Here is a 17462-nt window from a genome sequence, read left to right on the forward strand (position 1 = left end):
CCAGTAAACAAACTAGAAAGCCAGGAATCTGAACTGTTTGCACTTAGGGATTACAAGGATTTATAGATTACAAGGGCTGATGTTTTGTGGGAATACTGCTACACTGTGCTATTGAGGCAGGGCAGAGATATCCTGCTTGCTTCAAGTGGCCTGAGCAGTGGTAAGCTGGCATGCCCATGTCTATGCCTCAGAAAAGTGGCTTCTACTTCTAAAGCAGAACCGAAGCCTCTGCCCTTTGCAAGATCTGTCTTTATTACAGTTTTTAAAAGCAATGTGAGTTTGAGATAAGACAAAGGGATTAATGACAGCCTCCTGTTGGACAGGTGGTTTGGCTGCAATTTTGAAGGTTATTTTCACTATTCCAAAAAGAGTTATTAAATTTGGTGGAAGATCCTGAGCCTAGAGGAGATCCTAGAACTCTCCCTTGATCATCTAGAGCCCATGCAGGAAACGATGAGGGGAAACAGCCTTTCAAACAGCCTGTCATCATCTCTTCTAATGCATTGAGCTGCCAGACTCAAGTAAAACAGAAAAACAGTGACTTTCACACAGAGAATATGCACTTTTTAATAGACAAGAGACATGAATTCAAGTTATCCTATGTTCAGCCATGACAACATATAAATATTTAATGAGTAGACTTTTTTTTTTTTTAACTGATCACCAGATGCTAGCAACTGCACTAATGGAGTTGATCCCTTATTGAGTCATTTACTAGACACTTAAGTAATGCCTTGGTGTTAAGACTTGTATTTTGAAATGCCTGGTAGGAATTGAAAGAATTAAAGAATTCTTGAATATAACTCATAACTTTTTGAGCCAAAAAAAAAACAACCCACCAAACAACTCCTTAGAGTTGTTTTGTTTTGTCTCACAAATGAATTAAATCTACATCGAAAGAGGTCAAATAACAAAAACAAGGTTAAGTAATTAGTAGTCAGGACCTGTGGGTTTCTAGATTTCAAAGACCAATGTACTTTTTGGATACAGTGAGTTTTAAGTCTTCTCGTTTCTGGCATTTCTTCATAGCAAGCCCTAAAATGTCAGGGAATATTGGAATCTGAGTTTCTGCCCTGGGGTAGATTCACCCCGTCCTTTAACAGTGGGAAGACAAGTTAATGAAGCATTTATTTTTGCTGAATAATTAATGGTGTCATCATCTAGGTGTTCATTTGAAAAGCCTAGCTCTTTTATTAGCTTCTTGGTTGCAAGGCAACTGTAGGAGTATTCTTGTGCATGTGTGTTAAGTATTAACTGCTGATGCTGTTCAAATGTTAAACTAATCCCTGTAGCCTCACAATAATAAATTGTTAAAGGATGGTAAAAGTAACATGGGTACAAATTTAACTCTTGACATATTCTTTAGTGTCTCCCATATATCTCAAGAAAATGTTTTTTTCTCAACCTAAACTAAAATGTACATTTTGACCTGGAGAGAGAGTAGTTCTAGATGTCAGTATCTTGTGTTTCTATTGCACAGCTTGTCAGGAAACTTTCCTGTTATTTCAAAAATAGCCAGGCACCAGTAGCTCATGCCTATAATCATAGCTACTTAGGGAGGCTAAGATCTGAGGATCACAGTTCAAAGCCAGCCCAGGAAAGAAAGTACGTGAGACTCCAGAAATAGAGCTGTGGCTCAAATGGTAGCATGCTAACTTTGAGCAAATAGCTCAGGGACAGCATTTAGGCCCTAAAATTTCAAGCTCCAGTCTGGTGTATGTGTGTGCCTGCACACACACACACACACACACACACACACACACACAAATACCCATTTAAAAAAAAGAGAGGCTGGGAAGGTGGCTCAGTGGTAGAGCGCTTGCCTTGCATGCATGAGGCCATGGGTTCGATTCCTCAGCACCACATAAGCAAAAAAGAAAAAAGCCAGAAGTGGTGCTGTGGCTCAAGTGGTAGAGCACTAGCCTTGAGCTGAAGAGCTGAGGGACAGCGGCCAGGCCTAGAGTTCAGGCCCCACAACAGACCCCCCCCCCCAAAAAAAAATAAAAATAAAAAAAGAGCAAAGGCTATTGTGTAGCCATGTAAATATTAGAATTTCTTTTGTCAACTGCAGATAAAATAAAGGCAGAATTGCTAGCAAGTACAGGTTAAGCTTTTATCACTCAAAGATTTTGTAGGAAGTACTGCTTTTGGCAAATAGTATTATCTGTGAGCAAAGTAAACTTTTGAAAATATGGTCATTATATTTATTTAGCATCTACCTTTAAATCTGCAAAATTAAGAGAATTTACACAGGGGCAGCTGGTAGTATGTCACTCTTTCCTTTTTTCTTTTTTGTCCCTGTTCTGGGGCTTGAGCTCAGGGCCTGTGCACTGTCCCTGAGTTTTTTGTTCAAGGCTAGCACTCTGCTACTCCAGCCACAGCTCCATTTCTGGCTTTCTGGTAGTTAATTGGAAATAAAAGTCTCATGAACTTTCCTCCCTGGGCTGGCTTTGAACCTCAATCCTCAGATCTCAGCCTCTTGAGTAGTTTGGATTATAGGCCTGAGCCACCAGGGCCTGGCAGAATATTACCATTTTTTTGCTCGGTGCCAGTGGCTTACAGCTGTAATCCTAGCTACTTAGGAAGCTGAGACTTGGAGGATGGAAGTTCAAAGTCAACCCTGGCAGAAAAGTCCAGAAGATTCCCATATCCAATTAACCAGCAAAAAGCTGGACTAGAAGCATGGCTCAAATGGTAGAGCGCCAGTGGGTGCATAGACAATCTGAGCAAGAACACAAGGCCCTGAATTCAAGCCTCAGTACCAGCATCAACACACACATAATTTTCTAGGCTTCAGAAGAGTGCCACCAGATGTCATTTTAGCCTTATAAATAAGCAAGAGAATATTCCTTTGTGATCCTGATAAAGATAAGTTCCTCTGGTAGTATCACCAGTAAGGAGCAAAAACAAATTGTTTTCTGTCAGAAGAGCAGAACCCATAGGTAAACATTTCTACTTAAGTTCTTGGTCCAGGCCAGTCTTGATAGTATTCTTTTTTTTCCCCCTCACAAGTTGTATATAATACTGTCATTTGGAGATTTGAAAAAGCCTTAAACCAGCAGAAATGGTACTCTCAAGCCGGGCACTGGTGGCTCATGCCTATAATCCTAGCTACTCAGGAGGCTGAGATCTGAGGATTGTGGTTTAAAGCCAGCCCTGGCAGGAAAGTCTGTGTCTTATCGTCAATTAATCACCAGAAAACCAGAAGTGGTGCTGTGGCTCAAGTAGTAGAGCACTCTCCTTGAGCTGAAGAGCTGAGGGACAGTGTCCAGGCCCGAAGTTCAAGCCCCATGACCAACACAAACAAAAAGAAATGGTAGGGGCTGGGAAGATGGCTCAGTGGTAGAGCGCTTGCCTTGCATGCATGAGGCCATGGGTTCAATTCCTCAGTACCACATAAGCAAAAAGAAAAAAAGCCAGAAGTGGTGCTGTGGCTTAAGTGGTAGAGCACTAGCCTTGAGCTGAAGAGCTGAGGGACAGCGCCCAGGCCCAGAGTTCAGGCCCCATGACTGGACCCAAAAAAAAAAAAAAAGAAAAGAAATGGTATTCTGTATATGCTGGTGGTGATAACCCATTTCCCAGTACAATATAATTTATCATCTTCTTTGGAGATGAATGTCTAAGAAACAAACACTTAAAAACAATTAACAAAAACAACAACAACAAAAAAAAAAAAACAATTTTAAGGGGCTGGGAAGGTGGCTCAGTGGTAGAGTGCTTGCCTTGCATGCATGAGGCCCTGGGTTTAGTTCCTCAGCACCACATAAGCAGAAAAAGCTGGAAGTTGTGCAGTGGCTCAAGTGGTAGAGCACTAGCCTTGAGCTGAAGAGCTGAGGGACAACACCCAGGCCCCAGAGTTCAGGCCCCATGACCGACAAAAAAAAAAAAAAAAATTAATTTTTTTTTAAAAAGATGCCTTTTGTTAAATCTGTCACACGTTATTCATGCAAATGTACTAAAAAATACAGAATGAAGCCTTTTCCTCCTGAGACAAATTAACTGTGCCTTCTCTTACTGTCTGTGAACCTGGGATTGCTTACAGATATGGGAAATGCACTGTGGGTGTTACACCTACCCCTCTAAGATGTCATCTGTCTCAAAATTTCAAAAGTCAGACTTCGCTGGATACCACAGATCTTTACATTCTCTTTTGTTTAACATTCGGCTAATTTGTCCTGACACTGCAGCTGCAGGCTCTGCCCCACACAGTCTGTCATTAAAAGCACCAAGAATGATCTGGAGGTCGGAACTGTTGGAAGTTAATTTGGCGTAAACCTAACTTGCAAAGATTTTTCCAACTATGACATGCCATGCCTATGTGCAGTCACTTGCGCTTCTGTTGAAGAAGGCCTTGCTCGTCTTGTGAAAGTGACCTTTACAGTTACCTCTCAGAAGGCCTCGGGCTCTAGAGAGGAGCCCTGACATGCCATACCCGTACTGGTCTTGTACAGCATGTCTCCTGGGTGGCAGTGTCCATTTGAATATCCTTTTTGCTTTCTTTTTCTAAAACATTTTGCCATAATTAAGCAGTTGTACAAAGGTTTCAACTCAACATAACAATTTATGAGTACAATTCATCTGGTCAGTATCTCTCTCCTTGTTAGTCACACAGAATCTGCTAATTGCTGCCAGATTATATCGAAGCCGTTCTACTTTCACATTGTACAGTGTCAATTATTAGGAGAGATTTTTTTTTCAAACAAAATTCTTGGCTCCCTTCTGACTCTAAACACTGTAAAGCCTCCTGATACAAATAGGGATCACTCTGCTTTTCCTGATAAAGCACTACATTTCCTCCTTGGTCTTCTAGATGTCTGAATAGAGGAGATGGCAATGGAGTACAGTTCTCTGGCTTCGGTCTGGATCTCGTAAACCTTGCCAACCACCATTCTAGAGACTGACCAGATGCACCGCCTGTGGAGATCCCATCCCTAGTTGCTAAGCCCTGATCTAGAAAATCCATCATTGAACACAGCAGTCCTGTTGGTCAGTGACATGTCTAAGTGGTCCCTTTCAGAGCCACATCCCCCACAGCAGCACACGAATGAATTTGTGCTTAAGCTGTTGGGGTGTTCATTTCAGATATGCCCTAAAGGTTCTTCTCGCGACTCTTTGAGACAGAGTTAAAGATCATGAACCTTAGCTTGAACTGACTGGTGTCATGGCAACTGGCACTTCACCTTTTGCTGGTCCCCCCCCATACATGCTACAATATTTGTGCACATTAATAATTCATTGCAAAGTGCCAGGTTTCTTTGTGCTGTCAAGCTGTGTCAAGGACAGAATATGCTGTGCTATCGCAGATGTCATCTATCAGACTGTTGAGGGCAAGAGTAGTTAGAAAGGAAAACTAGTGAGGAGAGTTGGGGAAAATACTGAAAAATATGATGCTTTCTAGTGACCCATTTGCAGCACTTTCCTTGCAAAGTAAGGAGGCCGATCAAAGTTTATTTAATAACATACTCCAGACCTGAGGCGGGAGTTTGCTTTGGAAATAATGCATAGGCAGTAATTGCTCACATCCATTCAGGCAGCAAGGAAATGATTAACAGCCTAGTGCGTAGTCACGTGAGCTTCAGCAGGAGCCCTGAGCACTGACTTAAAAGGAACCCTGGTGGACTTGGCAGAGATGTTCATCCCAAGTTTGCCTTTGCACAGCACCCAGTAGGACCATTGACATGCAGGCTGGGCTCCGAGGCTGACTGTGTGGCCTTGAGTGACGTATTTTATACCCTTGTTTCTCTAACAGCATGTTGTTGCTATTGTTAGGAATTGGTGTAGCAATTGTAATATTACCTATGATTGGTGAGCCTTTTAAATAAAGAACATATGCCTTTGTCTTGAAATGTAAAACATGCAAAGACATGTTAGATTTCATTTATACAGAAGGCCAAAGTTACCTCTGATGAAGCAAGAAAACACATATTTTAAATTGAACATTGACTCACTACTTATGTAAATATTTTTACGGTCCCTCTCTTTTGTTTTAATTTAAACAAATAACCAAACTGTGTCACACTGTGTATGTGCCGGGGGGGGGGGTGCTGGGGGGGAAGCAGGAGGGGGGATCCTGGGGCTTGAACTCCAGACTTGAGAACTATCCCTTAGTTTTTTTGCTCAAGGTTAGTACTCTACCACATGAGCCACAGCTCCACTTCTGGCATTTTGGTTGTTAATTGGAGATAAGCATCTCACAGACTTTCTTGCCCGGGCTAGCAGTGAACCACAATCCTCAGATCTCAGCCTTCTGAGTAGGTAGGATTACAGGCGTGAGCCATCAGTGCCTGGCTTGTATTACGCTTTTTACTAGCTACTTAAAGTATTTCCCAGAACAATATTTTTAATGCACAGTTCTATAGCCATATTGGATTATTTGTTTTTCTTGTTTGTTGTTGTTTTAACAATAAAACCTATAGCTTAACTCCTTTCCAAACAACCTTAGGTGTTGGGAAAGAGGGGTAGGAGCAGAAACAGACCCAAGTTTTTTTGTTTTTTTTTTGTTTTTTGTTTTTTTTTGTTTATTTTTTTTGGGTCCGGTTGTGGGGCCTGAACTCTGGGCCTGGGCACTGTCCCTCAGCTCTTTAGCTCAAGGCTAGCGCTCTACCTCTTGAGCCACAGCGCCACTTCTGGCTTTTTTCTTTTTGCTTATGTGGTGCTGAGGAATGGAACCCAGGGCCTCAGGCATGCAAGGCAAGCGCTCTACCACTGAGCCACCTTCCCAGCCCCGAGACCCAAGTTTTTAAGGTAGATATCACAGCACTTGATTGTATGAGAGAGAAAGTACAGCCAACTAGTTTGCATTTGATGTATACTGATTTAAGACAGCTAAATGCCAGTGAGAGCCAGATGCTGCAATTCAAGTATATGTGTGTGTGTGTGTGTGTATGCATTCTGTCTATCTATCAATCATCTATATGCTATCTATTGCAGCCAGATGCTGCAATTCAAGTATATACATATATGCTATCTATGCCAGTGAGTATAAATTTTTCTTAAACATAGAAGTGAGAGGGGCTGGGAAGTTGGCTCAGTAGTACAATGCTTGCCTTGCATGCATGAGGCCCTGGGTTTGATTCCTCAGTACCACATAAGAAGAAAAGGCTGGAAGTGACTCTGTAGCTCAAGTGGTAGAGCTGAAGGACAGTGCCTAGGCCCAGAGTTCAGGCCCATGACCAATTAAAAAAATAAAAAATAAAAAGAAATGAGACTAGCTCCTGATTTACCCATCACTATATGGCCAGGCCATGCAACAAATGTCCAGAAGTAGTTGTTGAATGGATAAATGACTAAGTTAATATATCTAGACCCATTTCAGAGGAACAGAGGGAACATTAATCAGCATCAAAAGATTGCAACAAATTAAACTTAAAACACACTTAGGAACTTGTTACTCTTCCATCACCTGCCTTTATGTGATGTTGGGGATCCGGTTAGTCATGTAACACCTACAAGCAGGACCATCGCGTATGAATGCAGGGAACTCATTAGAACTAGCCCACTCTGGTGAGCAGCCACTGCTGCAGTTAGAGTGGATGCTGTCCGTGGAAGCGAGCCCATCTGTGACTCAGATTTGTCAAGTTGCCAACAAGTCATTTTTTACTGGTATCTTAGATTATGTGCAGTTTCTTAGGATTTAATTTTTATTTATTTTTGTTGTTATTGATGGTGGTAGTGGTCATGGGGCTTGAACTTGAGGCCTTTTGAGCTTTTTTGCTCAAGGCTAGTGCTCTACCACTTTGAGCAATAGTGCCACTTCTGTTTATCTGGTGGTTAATTGAAGATAAAAGTCTCACGAACTTTCCTGCCCAGGCTGACCTCAAACCACGATTCTCAGATCTCAGACTTTTTTTTTCTCTTTTTCTTTTGTCAGTTGTGAGGCTTGACCTCTGGGTCTGGACATCGTCCCTGAGCTTTTCAGCTCAAGGCAAGTGCTCTACCACTTGAGCTATGTGCCACTTCTGGTTTTCTGGTGGTTAATTGGAGATAAGAGTTCCTCGGACTTTCCTGCCCAGGCTGGCTTGAACAGTGGTCCTCAGATCTCAGCCTCCTGAGTAGCTAAAATTACATGCTTGCTCCACCAGCACTTGGGCAGCTCTCAGACTTCTGAGTAGCTAGGATTATAAGCGTGAGCCTCCAGCACCCAGCTTGAATTTAATATTAAGTCCTAGTATTTAACCTTTGTTAAAGATTTAAAAATAATAATAAGATGAACTCTGCATTAACAAAATTTTACTTTTAATATAGATGGTCCTCCCAAGTGACAGTGATGCAAACTTGGGATTGTGTGTGTGTGTGTGTGTGTGTGTGTGTGTGTGTGTGTGTGTGTGTGTGTGTGTGTGTGTGTGATGGCTTGAAAGCAACAGTACATCAGTGGACACTCTACTTCAAATTTTGATCTTTTCTCGGGCTAATGGGACTAGCTGGTATGATCGTGGCACAGTGCCCAACTATAGCTAATGCAAATGACCTGAACATGTGTAAGTAGGCTAAGCCATAGTATTTGGTAGGTTTGATGTATTAAATGCACTTTGGGCTTTCAAGCTTTTCAGTTTATGATGAGCTTATTAGAACATAACCTCATTGTAAGTCTAGGAGCCTCTCTCCTTAGAAATAATCTCTGGTAACATCAATAATTAATTTTATCCTTTTTATCTATTCTGGGGACAATTAGTCTAGACTAAATACATAAAAGAAGACTTACAGAGTTGATTATTTAAGGATACATTTTCTTTTTATATTGGACTATGTAAGTTCCTTGTGTCACATTATTATATTTTAACTCTCTGATATAATTGCCATATGTGAATTATAGAACCTGAAGTTGACCATATGGTCTATAAGTACCAATTCTTGGCTTTTTTGGGTATCAGGCAGACTAAAATAATACTCTCATAATATCCCTCTTACCATTCACCACTACAAAAAAGACACAATTGACCTGATCACCAGAGTTCATGCCTTTAATGCTAACTACTTTGGAGATGGAGATTAGGAGGACTGGTTCAAGGGCAGCCCAGACAAAAATTTGCAAGATTCGTTGCAGTGCTGTGTGATTGTCATACCAGTTACCAGTGTCTAGCCTGGATAAAAATCAAGGCCCTATCTAAAACTGATCAGCGCAAGAAAGGCTGGAGGCATGGCTCAAGTACTAGAATACCTCCCTGGCAAACAGGAAGCACTGACTTAAAACAAAATCAAAAACAAAACTTGGACCCATGGAACAATTCTGTGCTTTCTATTGCCATGCCTATCACAGCAGAAGACTCCACTATAACAGAAGACTGGACAGGAAACATAATTATATGCTCAGGTCAATGGTACTGACTGTATGTCTTAGGGAAAATATAAACAAAATCAAGAGGGTCTAGAATCATGTTAAAAAAATACATTTGGGGCTGGGTGCCAGTGGTTCATGCCTATAATCCTAGTTACTCAGGAAGCTGAGAGCTGGGGATTGTGGTTTAATGCCAGTCTGGGCAGGAAAGTCCATGAGACTCTTATCTCCAATAAGCCACCAGAAAACTGGAAGTAGCATAGTGCCTAAAGTGGTAGAGCACTTTCCTGGAGCTGAAGAGCTAAGGGACAGCACCCAGGCCCAGAGTTCAAGCCCCATGGCCAACAACAACAAAAACCATTTGGGAATTTTAGCTTAGTGGCAATGAACCTGCTTGTTATGCACAAGGCCTTGGGTTTAATCTTTAGCCAAAATACTTTCAATAAAGGATTATTGGGAGATTCTTGTGATATAATTAATATAAAACACTTAAAAGGCATGAAACTATTTAAATGGAAGTAAGAGTAGACTATCCGAGAAGTGTTTATGGATAAAAGTACACAGATAAGAATTATGGAGGCTAGGAATGTGGCTTAGTGGTCGAGTACTTGCCTAGCATGCATGAAGCCATGGGTTCAATTCTTCAGTACCATTTAAACAGAAAAGGCCTGAAGTGGCACTGTGAACCAAATGGTAGCATGCTAGCCTTGAGTAAAGGAAGCTCAAGGACAGTGCCTGAGCTCAAGCCCCAGAACTGGCAGAAAAAAAAAAAGAACTATGGATTCAAGTTAGGAAGCTCAGGAAAAAAGTAGTATGAATTGGGATAACAGATGCTGTGTGATCACTCCAGACCGGGCAAGACCTTGAAACACTTTACAGAGATTCTTCTGGCAACCGTTCCTATGGATTAAAGCATGGAAAAGCTTCAGAATTAATGGGATCACTATTTTAGATCTTGGACAAGAAGTTATCATAACAAATGAGAAATGCATGTACAAATTCAGTGATACCTTAGCCAGGAAGTTCTCTAAGAAGAGAAGGCAGCTCTTCTTTAAGTCTGTTGTGTTTTGTTTTTTTAACTTCATAAATCATGGGAAGCTGTGTTGTCTGTAGACTATAACTCAATAGTAGACAGATTTCTCTTCATTGCTTTCTTTTAAGAAGCAGATAATAAAACTGTTGGAAGCCTGGTTGAATAAGTTAATAGATCATTTTAAGCAATTTGAAGGATCTTTTTTTTAATACTGCCTTGTATTTTTAAGGCAAGAGACAGGAGGGGAAAAAATTAAGTGAGTTACAAATCAGTACAGCCTCTGATTTTTCACCTATATAGGCCTGCCATGTACTCTGTATCCTCGGTGGCCAGTTTCCTGCCTGTGTGGGAGAGTCCCCTTCTGGCCCCTACAGTAGAGGGTAATGCTTCAGGATGGTACAAAGTACTCATCAGTACAGCATTGTAATACTTCTTTTCATTAAAGCAGTTTTGTGCAGCCGAGAGCCAGTGGCACATGCCTGTAATCCTAGGTACTCGTGTGGCTGAAATCTGAGGATAGGGGCTCAAACCCAGCCAAGGCAGTAAAGTCCATGAGACTCTTTTCTGCAATAAAACTATCCAGGTGAGGGCTGGGAAGGTGACTCAGTGGTAGAGCGCTTGCCTTGAGCACAAAGAGACCCAGGGGCAGTACCCAGGCCCTGAGTTCAAGTCCCAGGACCGGCAAACCAACCAAACAAACCAAAACAGTTCTGTGCTTTTATTGGTTTTTACATTCTAAAATATTTCATGTCCTGCTAGTACAGTTGACGGTAAACTTCAGATGCTGCAGGACAAGGCTAGAAGGGGTTGTCATTTATGAGTCTGCCACCATTGAGACCCAGTTGTAAGGAAGATGTTAGGCGTCAGGTAGGCTGGAGGTCTGCGCAGAATAAATGACTGCACTGAAGTGTCAGGATCATAGAAAGATCTCTGGCCTGGAAGTAGTTCAGATTAGCAGATAACTATCACTTGAAAGGTGATAAGGAGCCATCTACTAATGGCTTTCTTTTCATCTCTGGACATCATCCCCCAGAGCTCTTGTGTTACACTCTTGTTGGTCATGGCTTATAATAGGCATGTCATGCCAATGACATGGTACTAGGTTAACCAGACACTTAAAGAATCTTCTCTTTTTGATCATGGAAAATATTTTTAAATGAATTAGGAAATGTAACATTGTGTATGGGTCAGAGTTTGTGCTGTGATCTTGGAGTCTAAAGGATACACATGATGTCACTTCTAAAACTTGAATCTAAACTTTTCTTTCAGACCACGAAAGCCTTTCTTCCAACAATGCTGGAGATTAATCATGGTCACATTGTGACAGTTGCAAGTTCCTTGGGATTGTTCAGTACTGCCGGCGTTGAGGTTTGTCACATATTAAGCATTTCCTCACTATGTTTAACTTGTTATGGATACATCACAGAAATATCACACACTTGAAAAAGTTCTCTGCTGGCATGGTATGTGGATGACATTTCCTAGTAACTCAGGAATCGCTGGTAAAATGAAACGACTCTACCTCTTAAAATCACCTATGGTAGTTAAGCAAAACAACAATGCAAGAGAAGGGCCAGTGTGCACCATGCAGCCTCACACAATGATGGTGAAGACGCAGGGTCATGAATACAACCATGGAGAGACATGAAATAAGGCCAGAGATTTTTTATTTTTTTTTTAATCAGTCAGGAGGCTTGAACTCTGGCCCTGGGCATTGTCCCCAAACTCTTCAGCGCTCTACCACTTAAGCCATAGAGCCACTTCCAGCTTTCTGGTGGTTAATTGGAGATAAGAGTCTCACAGACTTTGCTGCCTGCGCTGGTTTTGAACAATGATCCTCAGATCTCAGCCTCCCGAGTAGCTAGGATGAGATTCACATTTTGTTTTGATTAACCTGCCAGAAAATGAGCTCCTTTTATTAATTCATCAGATAAGGTGCTTATGGCCAATGTCAGGTGCCCCGCACTGTAATTTTGTAAACTGGGTTTCATCGAACCCTTTCTTAGCCATATTCATGTGATGTGTGTATGCATATACTGTTCTTGCTGTGAGCCCTGTGGATGCATATACAATTGAAAACAACATCATGCATATGTATAAAAGGACACTGAATAAATGGATTTATATTTCTATTCCCAAACTTTAAATTGAGTCATAGGCAATTTTTTTTCTCGATTTCATGTGTCCTTAGATTTAGCTGTAGTTTAGTTTACATGGTATGGTTATTATTTTTTTCATTTTAGCTTTGCTCTAAAAAGAAAGTAACATCATAATAACTTATAATCTGAGGTAGAATTGTCTTTGTTCTTCTTGCACTAATTTAAGCAAACAGGTTTTTCAGTCTCCTTTACTAAACAAGAGCCTATTTGTAAATTTTCCAGGCACATCAAAGTGAACTTTTCTGTATTTTTAACTTCAGCCTGTTAGCTTTCATAGAGTCCTTTGTGGTAACTTCCTAAAGTAATGTGATTCTTAGTTGATGTGGCAAAAAAAATGTTCCTCTGTTTCTGCTGTTGCTTTCAAAATATTCTTTCTGCACTGAACCACATCAGATATATGTCTTTTAAAATGGCTTCTTTTTCTTCACTTGTTACCTGTAACCTTCTATTGCTCATATCTACCCATTTGAACCAGGAAAGGCTTCAGGTGGTTTGGGGATTTGTACATGCATTTAGCATTTCTGTTCTCTCTCTCCACTCATTCAGGATTACTGTGCCAGTAAATTTGGAGTTGTGGGTTTTCATGAATCACTGAGCCATGAGCTAAAAGCTGCAGAAAAGGATGGAATTAAAACCACCTTGGTTTGCCCTTACCTTGTAGACACTGGCATGTTCAGAGGCTGCCGAATCAGGTGAGTGGGAACCTATCTTGTTTTTGATCAAATAATATTGGTAGAAGGTGTGCAAGTGGACCATCTGTTGGTCTTTCATTTTAACTAGCATTTGTCAATTAACTTGTGGTTTTTATTGTTCAAGACTCATAAAACTGATATATAACATATATGTGTGTGTGTGTGTGTGTATATATATATTTACCAAAGTAGTAACATGCTCATAATAACTTGCAAAAATTAATTCAGAAACATCAGGTAGGAAGTGGCTTTGAAAAAAATAGAAGAAGCTGCATCCTTTTGTTTCTTTAGTATTCATGTTTTCAAGTAAGGACTCGAAAAGAAAAGTCCTTGATGTGATTTTAGTTTGGATATGAAACGATGTCATTGTCACAGATGAGCAAGCAATATGCCTTTTTCTAAAAAGAATTTAAATATCATACTCCAGATTTGGAAACTACTTTTGTTGCAGCAAGTGTATATAACTAGATTCATTCGGACAGAATGAGAAGAACCATTTAGATTTACTAAAAATGAAATGAAATACCCACACACTTAGAAAGGAGGCATATGGGAATATAACTGCCAAGTGACATCTCACTTGAGCTCACATAATAAACACAGCCATGAATCATTAAGAAGATAAGTGTTGAAGCCATGCTGACTTCCTTTATAAGGCAAAGGAAGGTAACCAACCAGTTCTCTGATGACTGTGACCATTCTTAACACAAACAGAACCAGGCAAATGGTCAAGGAGGGAGAGGATAATTTAAGGCATTCCAACCTTAGGCCAGCACCAACTCTGGATTGAGACATGAAGTCTTAAGGCTAAGGAGGTAGCTCAAGTGTGGAGCACAGACTTAGAGTTAGCCTGTGTGAGGCCATGGTTTGATCCCCAGAGAAATGACCTCTAGTTCTGCCTCTTGACATGCACCTGTAGGTTCCATGGGTCCCTGGGAATGTGTTAGCTCCATTTTTTAAATTCCTCTCAATGTGTGTTGGAACCACTTGCTAGGGTTCGTAGGAGCTCTGCTTCCTATTTAACAAAACGGCAGATGCAGGCATCCAAAGCTGTGGTAGGATAATGAAGAGTGAGGAGTAGGCTGCAGTTTTATTATTTAACATGGAAGTTAATGGACCAGTTGATGGCAGCTTTTGTGTGCCCTTCATCTTAGAGGGTCCTAAAAATTTACTGTAGGTTTCCCTAATAAGCCATCCTAAATAATTGGAATTGTTAACTACCCTGGAAAAGGTTATGGCTTAACTCTACGCAATACTAAAAACTTCACTTAAGGTTTGTTAGAAAACCTCTTGAAGCATTTTAAAAACATGATTTTCTCACTTTACACAAAAGCGAGCCAATTTTATTTTTTCCTTACTTCCTTTCCAGATGATGCAAATAAAATGTGTTCATAGTAGGAAAATTAGCACCATAAAGAAAACAATATTCTCCAAGTCCTTCCACTCAGATAATGTCACACTTATTATTTTAATGTATTTTCAACATTCTCAAGGTATATATTATATATATTTTATATATACATGATATATAATACATATATTATTGAACATCTTTTAGGAAAGAAATCGAGCCTTTTTTGCCCCCTCTGAAGCCTGATTACTGTGTGAAGCAGGCCATGAAAGCCATTCTCACCGACCAGCCCATGATCTGCACCCCGCGCCTCATGTACATCGTGACCTTCATGAAGAGGTAACTAGGAGGGCTTTCCTCATTGACCAGATACTTCTTGCCTAAGGTCTTTATACAACTAGCATTTAACAGTGCTTTTGCTGTAATGTTTCTATGGATAAACATCATGTATTTTAATCAAACCCATCTCTAACACTCCCCCTGACCTCCCTGGCCCTTCTAGGAATACTTTCAACAGATTTCATTATTCTATTTTCATATGTTTATAAAATATTTCAGCCATATTCACAGTCCTATGCCCTTTTCTTTTGCCCTCCAGCTAGTACCCTCCCCTAAACAGAACCTGTTTTACATTCATTCTGTTTTACATTCATTTACTGTTCATTTTGTTTTATGGCATTGGGATTTGAACTTGAGGATCCTTGGTGCTTGCTAAGCAGGCACTGTACCAGTTGAGCTACAACCCAATCTTCTGTCTTTGGTTTGTTTTTGGTTTTTGGGTTTTTTTTTTTTTTTTTTTTTGGTTGTTTTTTTTTTGGTCGGTTGTGGGGCTTGAACTCTGGGCCTGGATGCTGTCCCTGAGCTCTTCAGCTCAAGCCTAGCACTCTAACACTTAAGCCACAGCACCACTTCTGGTTTTCTGAGTGGTTTATTGGAGATAAGAGTTTCACTGACTTTTCCTGCCCAGGCTGGTTTTGAACCGCGATCCTCAGATCTCAGCTTCCTAAGTAGCTAGAATTACAGGTATGAGCCACTGGCGCCTGGCTTGTCTTTGGTTTTCAAGGACTGGATTCTTCATGTAAGGAAGAACATGTGACAGATTTCTCAGTCTGGCTTACTTTACTTAGTATGTAGTTACTTCCATCCATTTTCCTGCAAATGACATGATTTCACTCTTTATGACTAAGGGTCTATATTAATGTAAGTTTCGGGGTTTGCTAATTGTGACTTTCCTTTTCAGCATCCTACCTTTTGAAGCAGTTGTGTGCATGTATCGGTTCCTAGGAGCAGACAAGTGTATGTACCCCTTTATTGCTCAAAGGAAACAAGCCACAAACAATAATGAAGCAAAAAATGGAATCTAAGAATCTTTTTGTATGGAATATCATTTCTATCAGAAGATGACCAAGATATTTCAGTCCAGTGCACATCAGCATTAATGACATTCTCTGGGGTCTAATCCATGTTGACTTTTCTTAATCAACCTTTTTTAAAAAAATAATAAAGTATAAATTAACTGATAGAATACTTGGGAAATGTGATCAGTAAAATAAGTGAGAGTTAACTTGTTGCCAACAGGGTCATTTAAGATAGGACCCTAAAACCATTTCAATCTTTGACAAGCACTGTATGAAATCTTTGGGCCATTGTTATTTTTTTTCTTTGATGAACAAAAGGTCTAGAAATGATAACTACAGTATGTTTCCTGTATATGATTTTTCTGAATTTTTCTCATTGTTAAACTCTAACCCACTGACATCCTTGCAACTTCAAGGACTGATAGCACTATATTTTGTCATGTTTTCTAAAGTTTTACAGAGCTTTTTCCTGGTATTTGTATCTTTTAAAAAGACATTTTTAAATCTCCATCAGTTTGAAGTAAATAATGTCTGAGCATTATAGTAAAGGTCTCTTTCTTAACCTTGTAATGACTGAAGTATTGCTGACTTTTAAATTCATATCTCTGAAACACTTCATTAAGCATCTGAAGACCTACATATCTAAAAGATCATACAATTTCTACCTGTGATTTCTGATGCACCTAGAAAGTGCCCTTTCCTCAGGGAGTTGCTATGGGTCGCGTTTGGGGTTGACTCTTACCTAGAATACATAGCAGCTCTGCAAAGAACAGTCTCTAAAAACAGGAACTTCATTAAAAAGTCCCCATTTTTGTGCCAACTATGATTAGTGAGGGGGAAAATCATATTCCATGGGAGTATTTACAAAAGGGTGTAAAGATTTCTTTGGAACATTCACATTCTGGAACAGCAAATGGCATTTTTTACAGTATTTTTTTGTAAAGCAAACTTTTGTGCCTTGAATTTGGTATATGTGTATTAGTGGAACATTGTAAAAGTGAACTTCTACCTCTGTGTCTATGTATACCATCCACTTGTAAATTACTATGAACTCTTATGTGATTGCTTTTTTTTTAGAATGTCTTGTTTTCATTGTGACCAATGTTTAAGGCTAGTAAAATAAGCCAACTTATTGGGAAGTTTTATAAAGGGCTGATTAAACTTAAAGAATTAACTTACGTAACACTGATTGTGTGCTTAGTAGTTATCCACGGTGTTGGAAGGGAAAAGCATTGTTTGCTTGTTTTTTTTTTCATGCCATATCTTTATTTTAAAAAGTAGCATTTAGGAACAGACGTAACAGGGTGGGGTACCAAACACTCCAATCTCCAATGTTACCATCTACCTAGACTAATACTTCATCAAGGGCTTGGTTATGTTACAACTGGGGAACAGAATCTTCATTACCTGTGTAAGTTTGCATTGAATCCACCTTTGGGAAAGGTCCTAGCTGGCTGCTAAAGTTTCCAACACTGGTCTCCACCCCTCCCCTCTACACACACACACACACACACACACACACACACACACACACCACACACATCTACCATCACAATACTGAGTCTTGATCTCAGAGCAAGAAAACTTTCCTTTAG

The 17462-nt window shown here is 40.1% G+C and overlaps 1 protein-coding gene across 1 annotated transcript in view; it reads left to right on the forward strand.

The window, feature by feature from the left end:
- Positions 1-17048, forward strand: part of Rdh10 (retinol dehydrogenase 10) — a 33913-nt gene extending 16865 nt beyond the window's left edge. Inside the window, exons 3-6 of the mRNA XM_042665915.1 lie at positions 11577-11675; positions 13013-13158; positions 14717-14848; positions 15750-17048. Of these exons, the coding sequence (XP_042521849.1) occupies positions 11577-11675; positions 13013-13158; positions 14717-14848; positions 15750-15873 (501 nt within the window). The 3' untranslated portion in view covers positions 15874-17048. The remainder of the gene's footprint in view (positions 1-11576; positions 11676-13012; positions 13159-14716; positions 14849-15749) is intronic.
- The last annotated feature ends 414 nt before the right edge of the window (positions 17049-17462 follow it).

Source organism: Dipodomys spectabilis, unplaced genomic scaffold, assembly GCF_019054845.1.
Source record: "Dipodomys spectabilis isolate Male_0828 unplaced genomic scaffold, ASM1905484v1 ptg000015l, whole genome shotgun sequence".
Lineage (NCBI taxonomy): Eukaryota > Metazoa > Chordata > Mammalia > Rodentia > Heteromyidae > Dipodomys > Dipodomys spectabilis.